The sequence below is a fragment of the Aotus nancymaae genome, unplaced genomic scaffold, assembly GCF_030222135.1.
Source record: "Aotus nancymaae isolate 86718 unplaced genomic scaffold, 86718_ANA_hifiasm-v0.15.2.pri h1tg000032l_0, whole genome shotgun sequence".
Lineage (NCBI taxonomy): Eukaryota > Metazoa > Chordata > Mammalia > Primates > Aotidae > Aotus > Aotus nancymaae.
The window spans coordinates 18,086,492-18,104,184 of NW_026988445.1; the positions used below are offsets into that span (position 1 = coordinate 18,086,492).

General features: G+C 37.0%; 1 protein-coding gene and 1 pseudogene across 7 annotated transcripts in view; both read right to left on the bottom strand.

Annotated features, from left to right (window-relative positions):
- SIPA1L2 (signal induced proliferation associated 1 like 2) overlaps window positions 1–17,693 on the bottom strand; it is a 240,857-nt gene that overhangs the window by 65,267 nt on the left and 157,897 nt on the right. For all 7 annotated transcript variants that reach the window (XR_010345113.1, XM_064383605.1, XM_064383603.1 and 4 more), the window contains 2 exons: window positions 13,527–13,630; window positions 4,977–5,134 (listed from right to left, as the gene is read on the bottom strand). Coding sequence is in view for 6 of the 7 variants with exons in the window: in XM_064383605.1 (XP_064239675.1) it covers window positions 4,977–5,134; window positions 13,527–13,630 (262 nt within the window). In the remaining variant the exon portion in view is untranslated. The remainder of the gene's footprint in view (window positions 1–4,976; window positions 5,135–13,526; window positions 13,631–17,693) is intronic.
- LOC110569550 (small ribosomal subunit protein uS14-like) lies at window positions 5,305–5,475 on the bottom strand (annotated as a pseudogene).

Here is a 17,693-nt window from a genome sequence, read left to right on the forward strand (position 1 = left end):
CTTGCTGACACCTTGATCTTAGACTTGCAGCCTCTAGAACTATGAGAAAATAAATGTCTACTGTGTAAGCCACCTAGCCTGTGATATTAGTATGGCAGTGCTACCAAACTAATACAAGGGGTAACAGATCCACAGCATGTGGAATAAGCAGGTTGGCACTCTGTAACTCTGTGGGACTGGTTATCACTGGGAAAAACAGTAACACTTCCGACCAAAGTGGGTTTAGCCCAAGTTAGCTGCATGGGGTTCAATGACATGAGACAGAGTGATCATACTTACAAGGGCCCAAAATTTAAGTGTCACTTTTTTTTTAAAGGAAATGCTCACTTTACTTGATCACATTTTGAATATCTAAATGAAGGTTTTATGGGAGCAATATTTTAAGAGATCTCAGGGATTGAAGAGATCAAATGTACAGTGTCAATATAGTGTTAATAACCATCTTAATCTATTAAAACCAATACTGCTCCCCTACATCAGAGAGTTGCTTTAGTTATCTCACACCCTCTTCCGAATAAGATAAATTATAGAGTGGACTAATGAATTAACAAAGGAAGGATTAAGACTAGTAAGTGAATGAATGGATCCTCTATCATAGGCAGCACTGGGAACACTCCAATTACTTAGTAGCTACCACAGACCAAGAATCTGTACTAATTCCATATCTGCCCAGGCTAATATTTTCTATGTTGGGGTAAAGAAAGGAAGCAATCTTTGTTTTGTTTTCATCATCGTGGAAAATTCTAAAAAAGGTAAATTAAGGAATAAAAACATTTTATCCAAAAAACATTTTATCCAAATTTGTTCTGTCAGATGCAAACTCCTCTTCTGAAATGTGGTTGGTTAGACTTTAGAAAAATCATAGGTTCCAGTGTCTCTGTCTTGTGCTTTAATCTGCACCCTCTTCAGCAGAGTTAATCACCTTTGGCAGCAAGACAGACAGCTGGCTAGATGGGGCCTTCACCGAGATGAAAGGGAAAGGAATGACTGCTTTGCTTTGGGACAGATAAACCAAACTCATGAATAGTACCTGGTGGTGCTTTATGGTAGTATATATACTACACAAGAGGGTATGTGTGTGGGGGAACTTGACTTATGTCCTTAATATGAAGGGAAGGTCCTTAAAAACATCACAGAGGTTGATGCTGCCAGGGATCAGGTGTGGCCCATTTTCCCCTCACCACCATCCTCAGGATGCCATTTAAGACTGGGAATTAATTAATCCTCCATGTTAACTCTGGGAGAGTGGTCTCAAAGCTGCCTGTTTGGACTTGTGATTAGTCTAATCATACCCTGTGGCTTCTCTTCTCTTCACTGTCAATGAGCTCAAAGGGCCTCTCTGTTCACTGCAACCTGCCCTGCAAATACTGGGTATAAGCCAATATATCACTGCTCCTAAATTTAGTTCTCTCTTCCAACAATGAGTACAGATTTCTAGCAGTATTTGACCCACGGAATGCTTAGGTGGCCAAAAGTCATCTGGCACTCTAGTGTATTACTTCTTTGCATTAACTCTTCAGATCTCATGCCAACCTCTGATTGCACCTTGCATGCACTTAAGTTACAATATCAGGGAAAGTTTCTTCTATCTAAATGTGCTCCACTGTGGTGTCACATAGTGAAAAAGAGAGACACAGTGACTCCATTATATATTAGGGAAACTCTTTGTATCAAATTATAGACCCTAACATCTAATTGGAGATTCTCTCTACAATGTATGCCATATTCTTGTTTAATAAACTGTATTCTTGTACATCTCAAAGTTGTACAAGAAAAGCAGTAGAACGTAAGCATGACTATTCCATGATTGTTATGATATTCTGGGTATGGGAATCAATTAGAGATGATTGGTTACAAAAGCTCACATGATTCCTAACATTTCAAGTAGAGTCAAGTTCAGAAGAAATATTCTTTTGACAGATTCTGGTAATTCCCAATGTGTAGAAACAACAACTTGGATCACAGCTCCTTATTTTACCCAAATGATTCGACAGCATTTATTAATGATTTAGATATTTAAGTCCCCTCCAGCAAAAGCAAACATAGAAAGATAAGCATTCCTTAATATGCACATGAAAGGGTTTTAATAAGGCCTTCTGGTGTTGGAGCAAACTGGAGTCAGGTAATGGGAATTCAGCTCTACCACCTCCTGAGTGACTGAGCTAAACACATAATCCTTCAGTGCCTCACTGGCCTCATCTGTAAAATGGAAGGTAAAATAGTATCATACCCAAAAAAAGCCCACTGTAAGGATGATAGAAAATAATGCATGTAAAGCTTTTATTATCCAAATTGTTGCTGTTATCACTATTACTCTCATAGATTTAGCTCTGTCACCTAATTTTTGTCAGATGTTACATATTAAATTTTCTAAGAAACGGCAGACATCATTTTCTGTAGGTATCTCTCCACTTTTAATTCTCTGTGAGCTACCAAGCCTATTCTCATTCCGTTACTGAGCATTTTGCAAAGTATCTTGGACAGTACATAAAAACATAAATCCCTCAGTTAACACTGGCTACAAATTAACAAGTCTTTTTATAAAGAAATGGGCAATTTGTTATGTCTGCTTTTTAAAATTTTTCAGGCTAAAAATGAGATGTTTCATGGGGCTTCGGGGGTGTTGCCTAATTTCTCCTAGTTCCAGTGGACTCAGCATGACTGCTCGAGCATTCTGCTGCGTTCACGGGGGAGGCCTGACTCCTTCTGTAGGGTGGGAGTGTGGTCTTTTGCTCAGGCAGGTACACCTGACAGGCTGCACAAGTTTCATTAGAAGAGGTGATCTCAACCCCACAGCCCTTTTTGACAGCTGTAAGGCCCATGAATTGGCATTGGTACTGTGGGTCCCTGTCAGCAAGAATATGCTGCCACTCAACACCCGCATGAAGCTCAGGAGAAAAACAGCTTTCACAGGAGCTTGCCAGAGTGTGTGGGAACCATCCAGTCTTCTTTAAAATACATCTCTGGGTTAGGACATAGCAAAATTTAAGAAAACTATAGAGCTGGACTATATCATTTCCCTGGAAATTATTTTAATAAATTTATTTCTCCATTGGAATATTTAGAAGAGTATCACATGAAACAGACCACTGAGGTGTTTTTAGAAAATGTGGGCATGCCAACCATATTACATGTGATAGGAGTAAGGATAGCTTCATGAAATGTTATGGAATTCATCTGACTACAGGATTACCGAAGATTATTATTGATTATTCAAGAAATACTACTGATATTTTTAAGCAAGATCAATGAAGCTGATGAAGCACTTCCAAAAATGTTAGGCACTCGAACTGATGTAACATTTGAATCTCATTAGTAAAGTTAATTTAGTAATAACAGCGTGGTTGCTTAAAAACCAATGACTCCATCTCTGAATGATTTGCATATGCTATCCTTATCACAGAAAAGATAATACAATGTACTTTGTTTATATGTAAGAGATCTCTGTACTGGTTTCAAAAACATATAGCCTCAGTAATTTGATTAAAACCAGAAAACCTAAAAGAAATACAGTAACTAGATACTGCCTATCTTTACAATTTTTTTTGTGTTAATGAACTACCTCATGATATAAGCATAAAGATAGAAAGGAATTTAAAATACTTGATTTGACCTAAAAATAGCCACCCATAAAATAATGCCAAATATAATACAATAAAGCCTTATGCTTAAGTTTCCCCAATCCATTAGGAAGGTTCATTTTATTCTTCAAAATTACCATTCACTGGGTGGGCTCCCAGGAAAAAAGGCCAACTCACCACGTTTGTACCAAAACATATCATTTGTACAGAGTAGATACTATATTCTTTCAAATATCACTTTTAAAAAGTAGTTCTGAGCATTTAGGCCAGTGGTCCTAAACCCACATGTGTGTTAGAATGACTCTGGAGGAAAATATAGAGATGCCAGGTGTACTGCATTAGAACACAGCATAGTAGAGCCATAGACTTGGGCTATTTTTAACAAGGCGACTAGGCAGCAAAATTCAGAGTAAGAACTGTTGGTTTTCAGACTTTGTTCTAAGATCGCTTAGGCATCTGTAGGGTGGGATGTAAACTGGCAACTTTTCACATTCAGAATAATTTCTCTTTTGCCTTTAGTGGGCAAGTGCTGTAGTCTTCAGTCTCTTACAAGGAATATTCATGTCTCTGAACTAGGCCCAGTGGGCAGCTGAATTGGCAACTACTGTTTCAAGACGATAAATGAAAATAACCTTGGATGAATGCCAGGAACTGTATTAGGTGTTTTACATAATTTAAGCTATTTATTTGTCATAACCACATATTGAAGTAGGTACTATCATTATCATTATCTTCAATTTTAAGATGAGGAATCAAATGCTAAGAAAAATAAAGTAATCCACACAAAGCCCTATAACAAGTGGTAAAGCTGGTTTTAAACTCCGGTCAAAGGCCCATTGTTTTACCAATACCCCACATGACACCATCATTCGGCTGCAGTTATTTCTTAAGACAGAGTCTGGGAGTAGTGGTTAAGCATAAAAGCAGGCCTTGTCAGAGCCAGTCTGGGGATTCTAAGACACACACATGGCCTTTTGAAGTCGCCCAACAAGTGTCAACTCCTTGTTTCAGCAGCCCAGCAAATAGTGTTTCCAAGGTCTTTGATGAAAAGAAATATTTTACTGCCACAATACTTACTTCTCCTAGATAAGCACTTAAACAGCCACTTCACCCAACTCAGAGGCAGATACCAATTAAGCTATTGGTTCTGGCAGAAGCTGAAGTTTTTCAAAGAAAAACAGAGGAAATGTGTAATCCACCATTTTAAAGTGCTAGGGATTTCACTTTTTCAAGAGGGCAAAATGGGAAGAAGGCAATTATTTCTTACAGAAAGTGTCTGAGTAATTAGAAAATCACAAAATTGAATATAATAATTGGAAAACAAAGATTTTTTGGGAAAAGATGCACTATTGACATAAACCTGGGACAGTGATAGATCAGAGATTACTGACTCACCTGTAACACACATTTTCGGTACATGGATTATGCACTTTGACTATGACAAAGACATGCTGAAAGTGAGATCGGATGCTTTTTGGAGTAAAAGGAAGTGCCCCAGGCTCCTGGAAGACGATGGTGACGATGTCATTTCCTATGTGCCTTTTCCTCAGTAGCTGTGGTCAAGAGAGTGAAGAGTTACAAATAAATTTTTCTTTAAAACAAAATATATAAATATATACAATTTACTCATCTTTTTTTTGTTTTTAAAGATGTTTATTTTATGTACAAAGAACTATGGTTTTTCTGGGTAGATGTCTTGGATAATCCTTTGAAGGAAGATCATTTAGTCCAACTTAATGAAACCGACATCCTTCACATGCTGATGGAAACACCAGCGGCACATATTGAGGCTATATTTCCGGATCAGACTGTGCCAGTTTGAACAGATTCGACAAGAGTGAGAACCCTGGCCGAATTTTCACGGGTGGCTCCAGTGCAGCTGCTTGTGACCCATCTTGCTCTCAGGAGTGCAATGAGGTAAAAGGTAATTCACTCATCTTTCAATTTGAAGGAATGGTTTTAAAAAAGCACAGTCATTCCTTGGGAAGTTAGTGCTCCTAAATTTGGTGTAGAAAAAGCAAAATGGGTTTCATCCAAAAGACCCATGGAAAAAAAAGCCTAAATATTTATCTCTTTTATTTTAAAATTCAATTTGTACTCTCTCTCCTTTTTGTCTTTATCCAGTTCCTCTTTCTAAACCCCTAAAATTATAGCACATTAGAGCTCACAATGCTTTAAGAAATTCTGTAGTTTAAGCGCTAGGAGGGAAAACACAAGAGTGGGTACAGGTTTGCTGAAAGGTCCTACGCTATCACCCTGGCGCGCCTCAGCCTGTATCCTGTGATCCCACAGTAACGTGCATTTCTGCAACAAAAATACAGAACACTGTCATTTTGGTGGGCAGTAATGCAAACCAATTAACTGAACCCTGGCTGTTTAAAATGTAATTCAGAAACACAGAATTCCATTGGATTACTAACCAGAAACCCAATCGTTTGCAATTTTATAAATCACAAATCTGGCAGGGGGAATGAAGCCCAGAGCAGTAACACTTTAACAACACCTTTACTTTTGATGTTCCTTCTGCCAAGAATGCCCCCTGCATTCCAGGTTTCTCCCAGAAAATGTAGTTGTCTCTGTAGGTCTCACCTCATCTGAAAGAAACTTCCTATTTCCCAGGCCTATTTCTATTACACTGGTGGTTGTACTGCCTTCTAATAGTTGGTTTACTTCTGCATCAGGTCATAACCTTCATGAGGGCGGACAGTGTCACACTGACTTTCAGCTTCCTGGTTTCTAATGGTGTGCCAAGCAAAGAAGGTACCCAATACACGTTTGTTTAACAAATAAACAAATGATCCAAATAATACATTTTTTGACACATCACATTATGGGTTAAAATTGTGATTAAAATTCTTTCCTATGAACGCATGCCAATAAATCCACATAATAGACACTCTGTAAGCTTATGTAAGTGAAGGCATAGATCTGTGCTCTCAAAGTTTGTGATCTTCAGTTTTGACACATAAAACAATCCTTACACAACTTGATGATGTCACTGCTGGAATGTGACAATCTCAGATAGTAAATCTCTTTATACTTGCAATATGAAAGACCACAACCTTACTCTTAAATTTATTTGGCACCTACAGTGCATATTCCACTGTAAAGAGCATTAAGTTCAACTTTTAAAACCTTTTAAACCCAGATACAAAAAGGATTTCATTGTTAGGTCCCTGACTTGTGATTTAGCACGATAAAAGGCCTGGAAAAGTGGGAATGAAATGTTCATTCTTTCAGAGTTCTCTACAGGCCAGTTAAATTGTGGAGTCATATGCTAAAAAACTCCTACGTAAACTCCCATGGTCAAAGTTATAAACACACAAAAATCATCTTACTGTCTGAGTGAAGTTTTGAAACATACATGAGTACATCATAATACAGACCCAATGAGCCACCTCATTTAAATAAGAAGTTTTTAAAAAGTTTGCTAGATATTTAAAATGTGGCATTTCAAATGCATGTAAATAATCAGTGAAAACTTTGGCAATAACATTCTTTGCTCTTTTCTCCCAAAACTGATATATATGATTCTTACGTACCATAAAAAGACACGGAAAAATGAGGATCAGTTTTTAAAAATACGCCCATTATTGTGTTCAATGTATTTGCAGAATACAAAACACAGCAGTTCACACTGTACTTTATTAAATACCCTTAACACAGGAATTCTCAGATTGACAAAAGATGGAGTTCACTTTGGTCAAGGCCAAAGGGTGAGTTCAGTGCCTTCTACTTCCTAAGTGATTGCCAATGTGGCTTCATGTTGGCCAGCCCTCTCGATTAAACACAGGGGGCAGGCAGGGCCCCATTAGTCAGTGCTTCCTGGCTGCACAGACTGCAACAGCAAATTGGACACTTATTCCTATCCAATTTCTTTTCCTCCTAAACAAAGATGTTAGGTCTGATTCTATATATAACATATAGGAATATTTAAAGCACAAATTAAAGGAAACTTTAAGGCTGGTTACCTTGATAACATGCCAACCACTGTTGTCCCTTTCTAGGCATATTCTTTTGCTTTGTAATATGGGCCAAAAAATGTTTTCACAAATCTAGTTAAGTTAAACATGGTCACATAATGAACTTTGTAGGAAAAAAATAACCATTGCGGGTGGAAAGAAGAAGATTCATCAAGAAAGGTAAAATCTAAAGCTCTTTGAAGGAGAATAAAATAAGAAAAACGAACACTATCCATTAACAGGATGCTTGAATTTGGTTCACAGACTGAAGAAAATCTCTGAACAATTAACAGAAATATTATTCATTTTTTTGTTATAAGATTTTGCCAAACATGAAATAAGTAACTTCTTGAACTTCTTAAAGGCAATGTTTTATTATTTAGTTTATGCTTTTTTTCTAACTGGTCAATGAAATCCTATAGAGAGTCTGTAAATGGAGAAGAAAAGGGATGGCAAACCACAAATAAATGCAGCCAGGCAAAACCTGACGGTACTATTTGAGGGAATTGTAGAAATGACATCTTCTGGGGCTAACTTCTTTCTAGGTATGTAAAGCTAATGACAGTTTTCAGTGATGTCAACAGGACCAACTTATTAGCGTTTTCAACTACAACAACAGTGAGTTAAAAAATACTGTATTAGACAGATTTTCATAGTCATTTATACTAAATTTCTAACACTTGATTCCAGCTGTGAAACAGGAATAAGCTCTTGTTATGACAAGGAGAGTGAAAATGTGAGTCTTCACCCAATTCATGGCAGAAGCATATAGATGCTACAGAAATAGCATATACAGTCGTAGGTTTAGTCTCAGAGCCTTAAACAAACCAGGATTTCACAAGACCAGTTTTAACTTAGTGCAAAAATATACTTAGATAGAAGGAGTAAGTTCCCATATTCAGCAGAACAGTAGGGAAACTGTAATCAACAGTAATTTATTGTATTTTCAAAATAGCTGCAAAAAAATTTGAAATGTTCTCAACACAAAGATAAGTGTTTGTGGTAGTAGATATCCCAATTAACCTGATGTGACCATTACACATTGTATATGCAGGTATCAAAATATTGCATGTACCCCCAAAATATGTACAACTATTATATAACAGTAAAAAGAAATGTAATGGGAGGCAAAAACTCAAAAAACAAACTGAGAAGAAAAAACCTAGGAAGTGAAAATAAGTATCTGACAGCACCCTTGGATGACAAATGAGATAAAGCTGAATTAGATAATATCTGCTAGCTTCCATGTATATGGGTTCATTTGTTAAATTATTATTATTTTTTAACCCAGTAAAATGAAACAAAGTGTCCTGCACCTAATGCTGGGGGAAAGCAGGCTATACATGAAAGAGAATAGCCAGGGTATGATTCAGAAGCTCGTAAGAGTCAGAGAAGAGGAAGCTCATCTGAAGCTGGAGAAGGCAGGTCTCCAGAAAGAAGCAAATCCATATTCTATTAGAAAGCAATCATAGGTTCTCCTGTTACTAAGAAGGGGGCTGAGAAAGACTCCTCTGACATGACTGATCCCTTCCTAACTCTCTGACCTCATCACCTGCTCCTTACCATCTAGACAGCACCTTGCCCTTCCTACAGGACAACTTGTTCCTACCCAAGAAACTCTGCAGTTCCTAATCCCTGGAAAGCTCTTTGCCTTCACCCAGAAGGCTGGCTTTTCCTCCTTTAGGGAGATGGCCCTAATTTTGCACTCATACATACAGATGCATGTACATAAACACACATATCCCCTCATATACTCTATACTTGAGAGTTTGCACTAGTGGTTAGAATTTTGCCTTGATTTTTAAGAGGTGTCTAGAGTTGCCCATGAAAAAAATTAATGTAGAAAAGCATTATAAATAATAACTGAGAAGGGGCAACTTACACACCTTACCACAAAAATACAAAAGAAAGAAAGGTCTTGCCCACCTCCTGTAAAAAAGTGAATGCTAGTGAACTGTTCTTATTTCAGATGGGCAAGAAGAAGGTATTACATTTAATTAATGTTTCAAGGATTTGCCACTGATTTACCATTTCATATAATCGTGATATTTTACCAATAACAAGAGTAATTGTACAAATGAGTTAAGAGATGCTCAACACTTTGCAAATGAAGAAACAAAATAATCTAAGAATGCAGATTTTTAGTGACTTCGTAATAAAGTAAAGATGGTAACAGGATTATTAAGTTATAAATATCTCAGATTTCTGACACTGGGCAATACCAACCCTTACTCTAAGCAGCAATCTCTGTGATGTGGTATAAGTATATGCTCTTACTTAGGGTCTGGGAATAACAGCTACTCATGGAAAGCTAGATAAGCACTTTATCCTTCCAAAATATTCTATAGTATTATGCCTAGGTGATCCCAGGAATAGTAGGATCCAAGTGCTCACAGTGCTTAGTGAGGCAGGTGGTTCCAGTATTTACATGAGTCCTTAGCAACACCAACTAGGGTTTAGGGAAGTACACAAACTCTTTAAGGCAGGAGCTTACAATCAGTCCACCTACTATCAAGGAAAGGGGTGCAGGCTTAGCCCAAATATAACATCATTACCTCTTTGGTGTCAAGCCTATTACTAGAATAAGACCAGTATCCTTTAATTAGCATCTCAGAAACCTAGGGGCACGGTTGTACTTAATGATACCTCCATGAGGCATCAGGTACCCCTTCCCAACAGAGCAGCTAAAATGTTACACATACATTAAAAAATAAATAGGTTACTGTGTGCCAGGCACTGAGGCAACTCTACTTTATATGCCTACTTTGAAGGAAGAATTTCTCTGCCAAAGTGAAGTTTAAGGCTAATTTATGAAGTTCTTCCCACTGATGACATTCCACGATGGCTTAACCATCAGTTGCAGAAGGAAACAGGGCAAGCAGAAGGAAAGCACTCAGGGGAAAACAGCCCTGGGAAAAGCGGATGGACTGCCAGACAGATGCAGAGAGACTTGCAGGACTTAACTTCTGAAGAGAAAATACTCCAAGAGTATGGTTTGATTTCTTATCATTCTCTTGGTCTGGTGAGTTTTTTGATGCAAGAGTCAGAGACATTCCGAAGATTAAAGCTCTTTTGCAACTGTGGTAAACTTTCTGAAGACTTTTAATACATCTTGGAATCAGCATCCAGCTTGATTTATTACAAGAAAGAACACAAGAAATTAAATCTGATGTGGATGAGTCTGGACCAGTTAAATGGTCACAAACTGTGGTGTAAGAAGCCAAGGTTACAGGCACAATTCATGTAGAGGCCAGTTAACTTTGCTAAGTCCTGTGGCTTCAAATTGCACTCATGAACCCAGCTGGTTATTTCAGACATTTCTGCTCTTGGTATTAACATAATTTGTGGACATGGGTAGCGAGGGTGAGAGAAGTGGAGTCAATATAACTCATAACAAATTTAGAAAATCCATGTCCTAAGATTACAAGTAACATTATTTATCCACAAACAGAACATTCTGGTGACAGCTTGTGATTAGCAAAATATTTTATTAAATATCAAAGTAAGAATAATTTTCTGAAATAATTAATAAATTTAGTCTCTCACTTTCTTAACCATTCAGAGTCTTAGCTTCTCATAATAGATCTCTAGGACTGAAGACAGGAAAATAAAATGCAAATTAAGTCATCCAAAATACTAGTGGCTCTATATCTAGTGAATTATAAAATAATAAAAACTAAAAGTTAGTTCCATGCTTGGAACTATTTTAAGTGCTTTACATGTATTAATTTGCCCAATTCTCTACCACCTAAGAAAGGTTCACTCATTCATTTATTACTCATTCAGCAAATGTTTGTTGACTTCTTACATTATTAGCTAAGGTTCTAAGGTTCTGGATACTGTTGTAGGCACACAGGGACATCTCAGTGAACAAAACAGATAGAAATCCCTGCTTGCAGGAGTTTGTAACACATAGCCTCAATTTCAGGGACTTTTCTTTTACTTTCCAGTTGGGGAAGTTTAACACACACACAAATCTTCCTCTATACCCCAGCTAACATCTACATTTTCACTTCTTTGCTGCCCTGATTTTGTGCATAGAATTTTTTCAAGGTTAGTTTCAGTGAAATAAAGTCAGGTACACAAAACTCTAACGCCTACAGATTTTGATTACCCTTCAATGAAAGGGGGTGGGAAAGCCAGTTTTGAGGTCTGGTAACAGTAAAGACTTCAAACCTCTAGAGGTTGGCGCTTGTGAAATGCCAGGGCCAATTCAGCCTGAAGTCCAACGACTCGAGTAATTAGGGAACTGGAAGGGCTTTGTGGTTTGAATACTCGATGACGGGGGTCAAAAGTCACTGGCTCTATTTCTGCTAAAGTCCTGACAGATTTTCTTGGCTTGAGTAAGCCCTATCAGTTTTCTGAGTAACAACTCCCACAGAGTTTAATTACTGAATGATTCACAAGTATTTGCTGGACAACTGTCCTGGTCTAAATTAAGCCTCTTAAGATCCAGTGAATCTGTTTGGCATTATTGCAAATAAATTTTTGAGAGTTAAAATCCCTTAGGTTAAAATACACATAAATACATACAGTGATTTTAAGTCTATCTTAAAAAATATACAGATGTGTAATCTAGAGATAAATTTTTTGAAGGTAGTAGGAAGAACTATGATTATCAGAAAACACTAGAAAATTCAAAAAGGACAAGGGACTGAGATAAGTATGAGATGGAAAATGGCAAGAAAACCCAGCTAGCAATTACCATGAGAAGAGACTGGGGGTCAGGGGCCTGCTTTCTCATCCTAGCTGGAGGATCTGAGGCTAAGGTGCTTCTTCCAACTAGTGATGGGAGAAGGGGAGGTACATGACTCGTTTCTTCTTTGGGAAAAAAATGCAGAATTAGACTAAATTTATATACTTTTATGAGTATTTTTTAAACAGGAAAAATTCACTGAGACAATTCAGTTTCATTCATTTGACAAATACCTACTGAGCAATTCCTATGTAGTCCTTGGTGCTTTAATATATTTGGAGCAAAGGAGTATCAGTTAAGTGACATCCAGAAAACTATCTTCTAAGTGTGAAAACAAACTTTAACTCCAGATTTAGCCTAAATACAATCAAATCCCCAAAATTAAATTATGTCAATGAATTAGCTGTAAGATCCCAGTAATGCACAACCTTTCTGTAAACAACTCTTGAGAAACTCAAGCAGTCAATATTCTTAAAAAAGTCTTCAGCTTAACATTGGCAGAGCCCATGAGATTTTAAACAAGATGTGAAATGGAGCCTTATTTATCCCATAGATTCTCTCTATCCCAAACATAGGTCCTTTTCCATCCCAAATAATCCTCCAACTCCTCCCAAGCTCAGAGTAGACAAAGCATTTCAAATATTTCTAGCACAAAATAAAAAATGGCCATAATTTCTAGTAATCTTGGCAAAAAAACTTACTCTATCCATTTTATAGTTATATTAACAACTAAATTACTTGATAATCATTTATGCATCATTCAAGTTTTCAAAGGTTCTTAATTCTTACTGAGTGGCTGTATTCAAAGCATGATGCACTCTGATTTTTTCCCCTTTAAAAGGGTCAATAAAGTTTGGCCAATAAGTCCAATTAAAACAACAAAAATGGAATGGAGAGGAACAGCTGAAAACAGCACCAGTAACAACTGCAAATAGTATTCTCTATAAATAAGCTATTCACCCACATGCGAAAACCGAAGTCAGGTCAACACAGTTGGCCTTTTCGTAATTAACATAGTTGAGACAAGTTTCTCTTAAGAAAAGATTTTGTCTAGCAAGCAATAAATCTGAGTGTGGAAGAGTTTCTAAGTTTTAAAAGAAAAAAGTGCAATAATATTCCCTTTAAAGCCCAAATACTTCCAAATGATCAAAGAGTCAAAGATGATTAATGCTATTCAAGAAAAACCCTCACTGATTCTTTGCAAGTTCTAAATGCATCAATATCATCAGTGGGCTCACCTCAGATTTCATACTCAGGATAAAAAGCTCCAGGCTAGGGAAGACATACCTGCTGTCTGTTGTTGGGCATGTAGGGAAGCAGGGTCGACACATGGAACATGAGTTCATAGTCTTTGTATGTGGTATAGAGAGAGTGAGTGCCCGTGGAATCAGCTGAAAACAAAGATGAATTAAAGAAGCAAAGTAAGCCACTACAAAATTAGTGCTTTAATATTTAAAAGGTTATTGTTGCCAAAAAAAAAAAACCCACAAAAAACACCAAGCTATACCCAACCATAATCTGGACACTGCCCATCCAGTTCTTACCAAGCACTGTTTCTACCACCTCCTGCTCCAGGGCTGTGGACTGAGGGGCTCCTTTTCTTCCCCACTGCTTTGTACTGCACCTTCTTTTCTTTTCTGTTCTTACCTTCACAATATGGATTTAGGTGACCCACTGAAAGTGAACTGCTTTTGCCACCAAGTATACAGGTGAGCAATACAGGAGAGAAGCTGGTGCAGGTCTGGGTGCAATTATCTGAAGGCCGTGACAAACTGGTGGATAGTCTGGCCACATCCGCACACAGGTGTGTGTGTTTACAGTTAATTCTTAGTTATTCTTGGGCACTTGATCTTCCAGAACCCAGAAAGATGAAACAAGGGGGGTGTGTGTGTGTGTGTATGTGTGTGTTTTTACAGTTAACTCTTAGTTATTCTTGGGCACTTGATCTTCCAGAACCCAGAAAAATAAACAAGATTGACTCAATATGGAAATGAAAACAAAAAATGTTATTCTGAAGATATCTTTCCCTGAATAATGTAATTAATATTTTTCTCCTTTCAAGAAGAAGTACAGTGATACATTACAGGACTTAAGAATATGGAGAATGAATGTGATCACTTATAGTATATTATGCAGTGACACATATATTAAAAAAACTATGACATTTCAACCCCTATTAATCATAAAACTATTCATCTTTGGGAAGGCAGAGTGATTCTTTATAAATTCAAACTCCATCTGTATTATAAATAAGAGTATCTCAGATAGAGTTTCACATATTAAAACTAACTTGGTGACTAAAATATTTAAGTACTTTGGGAGTAAACTTCTGAATGACTTTTTACATATGGATAATGAAAACAAAGATATACAGAAAGGAAAATGTAAATGAAATTCAATTTTTTTGTCAATTCTGGATCTATATATAGACTTATTTTTCTACTTTTTAAACAGTAAGAAACAGTGTTGTTAACATCATTTATTCCACTGTGTTTGTTGGAGAAACCTCTAAGTAGTCATCTTAAGTTAATCTTCTTTTAATCTAAAAATTTAAATTTTTACTTTAAAAGCATGAAAACATTCAATCTTCATGGACTTATTATTTTTGTCTGAACCCTGTAGTATGTCTTTCTTTCCAACATTTATATCCAATTCAGAAACAGACCTCAAAACTGTCTACAAAAAATATCCTCTAGAGTTCTTAGATGCTCTGAAAAGACATTTATAAAAGGCATTTTCATGAATAAGGTGAATACTTAGTGTTTACATATAGTCACCAACAAATTAATTTACAGATGGACAGAGAGAATATTTATCTAAAAAGTTATATATGTCAGTCCCAAAATAAAAATAAAAAAACTTCCTTTTAACAATTCACTAAATATACATTTGTTATTTTCAAAGGACTTCTTAGAAAGTACATTCCATTTTAATTCTCTTGACTCGGAACCTTGACAGTGAACGTAGCTTTCTCTGGATGTGAGAAAGCACCCTCCCAGGGCAGGATGGATGCTCCTTCAATGAATAATGGACTCACTGATGACAAAACCGAAGGATGGATGATGAAAAGGCCTGGTATGTTCAATGACACCCAACACAACACTGCTATCAGGGTGGTTCAAATTCAGAAAGAGAAATGCTGACTGACATTATGTTTCAGATTTAGGAAACTGCAAGGAAGGAAGAAAGATGCATTGGGTAGTGGGGGTGGGGGGGAACTACGTTTTAAAATGTGACAATAATTTGTCTATCTCAAGCCATATAAAAGAGGAATTTCTAAAGGTAATAGAGAATGTAAACTAACAAGGCTAGTTATTCTGGGGTATGCTATAAATATTTCTATTCAAAAAGGGATACAGACTATCAATTTTATCCTTTTCTGCACCTAGCTCAATAAAGGCTTTTCATGGCTGAAATTCTGTACTCTGATCCAGTTAACAGAGCATCTTAGTGGCTCAAATCCCCTAAGTTACTACTCCATTTCATTTTGTGTTCAAGTGAGAAACAACCCATTTTAACGCTGAAAGGGACATCCCAGATATTCTAGCCCAACATCCTGAACTTTCCTCAGGATGAGGAATCTGAGGCCCAGATTTGACCTAAGTCTGATGGGCAGACAGAGTTATAACTAGAACTCAATTCCCCCAAATTCTAGAAGGAAGATTTTTATTTGTCTGTTCCTTGAGAGACATAATTTTTATCTGACCATTCTCCCATATCTAATTCTCACATATCTCCTCTCTACTAAAAGAATGTCAGACTTCTTTGCATCTCACAAAATGCCTAGCTCCTAAAAATAACATACAGATTTATTATCAAAGTCAACATATCAAAATCTAGTTATGTTCTCATCTCCTTGAGCTAAGGCATGTAATACTACATCTGCAATGTATCAAGGATATTGCCTATGTTATAAAAATGCAAAGCCAATTGTCAATTCTATATGTAGGAAAACACTTGGATTGTCTATGTTGTTTGTAGTTTTGCAGACAACACAGATCAGAAATTCTTAAGTGTTTTCTCAATCCAATTCACTGAAGAGAGTGAATTACAACACACATAGTAATAAGAGTTCACCTCAGCAGTGGTTTTCCTGGAAGGATATCCTTAAGAGAAGAATATCAGCATCTCTAGTGGGTAAATGGTTGTTTACAGGAAAGAGGAGTTTGAAAAGAAATAAAGAAGGAAAATTGGAAAATGGCATGTTGGTCTTTATTAAAAATAAGGATATTTGTAGTTTGGGTACCATGTATTATTTCTGAGACATGAGCATTATACATTTAACATAATAGTCAAACTCCATCCCTGGCGTGTGTAGAGGACACCTAGGGGGCCCATGTGTGAGTTTACACAATTGGGACTTGTGAACTATCTTGTAACTGCTACTTTCAAAAACAGGTCAAAAAACGGAACTGATTACAGATGCCACCCTCATCCAGATGGAGTATCAGTGACAGTCCCACGTTGAGTACACTTGGGGACAGAGCTTGGTGACTAAGGGAGGAGAATAGAAGGCAGGAAGACACGGCATCAGGCCACCTCAGTTCCAATCCCAGCTCAGCCACACCTGACACTCCCACACAGAAAACTTCCCCTTCACCACTCCTACTTGGAGTTGGGACTAGATGCTTGTTCAGATCCTCCAAGTTTAGACTATCTGTTCCTCTCTTTTTATTAAAAGAGGAAACACAATTTTTAATAATAAACAGAATTTTCCAATGAATATAAAATTACTCTGCCTGGTATTTTAGATACTCATAGCAACTAAATAACAGTACAGAGATAAAATATACAGAACTTACAGACATCACGAGAAATAAGATTATGTGTAGATATCAGACAAATTCATGTATCCCAGGAGGGCATAAAGCCCATGTTTTGGATTGGCCAGTCAATCTGCCACTGTACAGCCAGTATGTGCTCCGCTTAAGGGGATCTAACTAAAATCCTTGAAAAATAAGATGCAGCAGTTTTTTTTTTTTTTATTTTAGACCTAGGGGGTACATGTGAAGGTCTGCTATAAGGGTGCATCGTGTGAAGATGCATTAGCTTTTGAATCACTGCTCCAACCCCCTGGGTTAACATCATGAATCTGGAAATGAACAAAATAAGCCCAATAACACAGCATGAATGGATGTGTTAATATTTTGTCTCTTAGAAATAAATGCAGTGCTTGTCCTTGGTATAATGAAACAAGGGTATAATAGAAGAGGTTAGGGTAAAAGAAAGAAGAAAATATTAAAAAATTCTTCATGAAACACTGGGGAATCTCTCTGCTGGTGTTACAAAGGAAAAAGAATTGACCCTTTAAGCTTATGCTGTGAAGCACATACCTCTTGAGAAATGTGTTTCCTTTGTTCATCTGAGGAAATCTAAACTCTATTCCAAATAAGCTTCCTAGGCTGCTTCTAGGGTCGGAGACAGGAGGGCACGTGATCACTTACTTAGATTTAT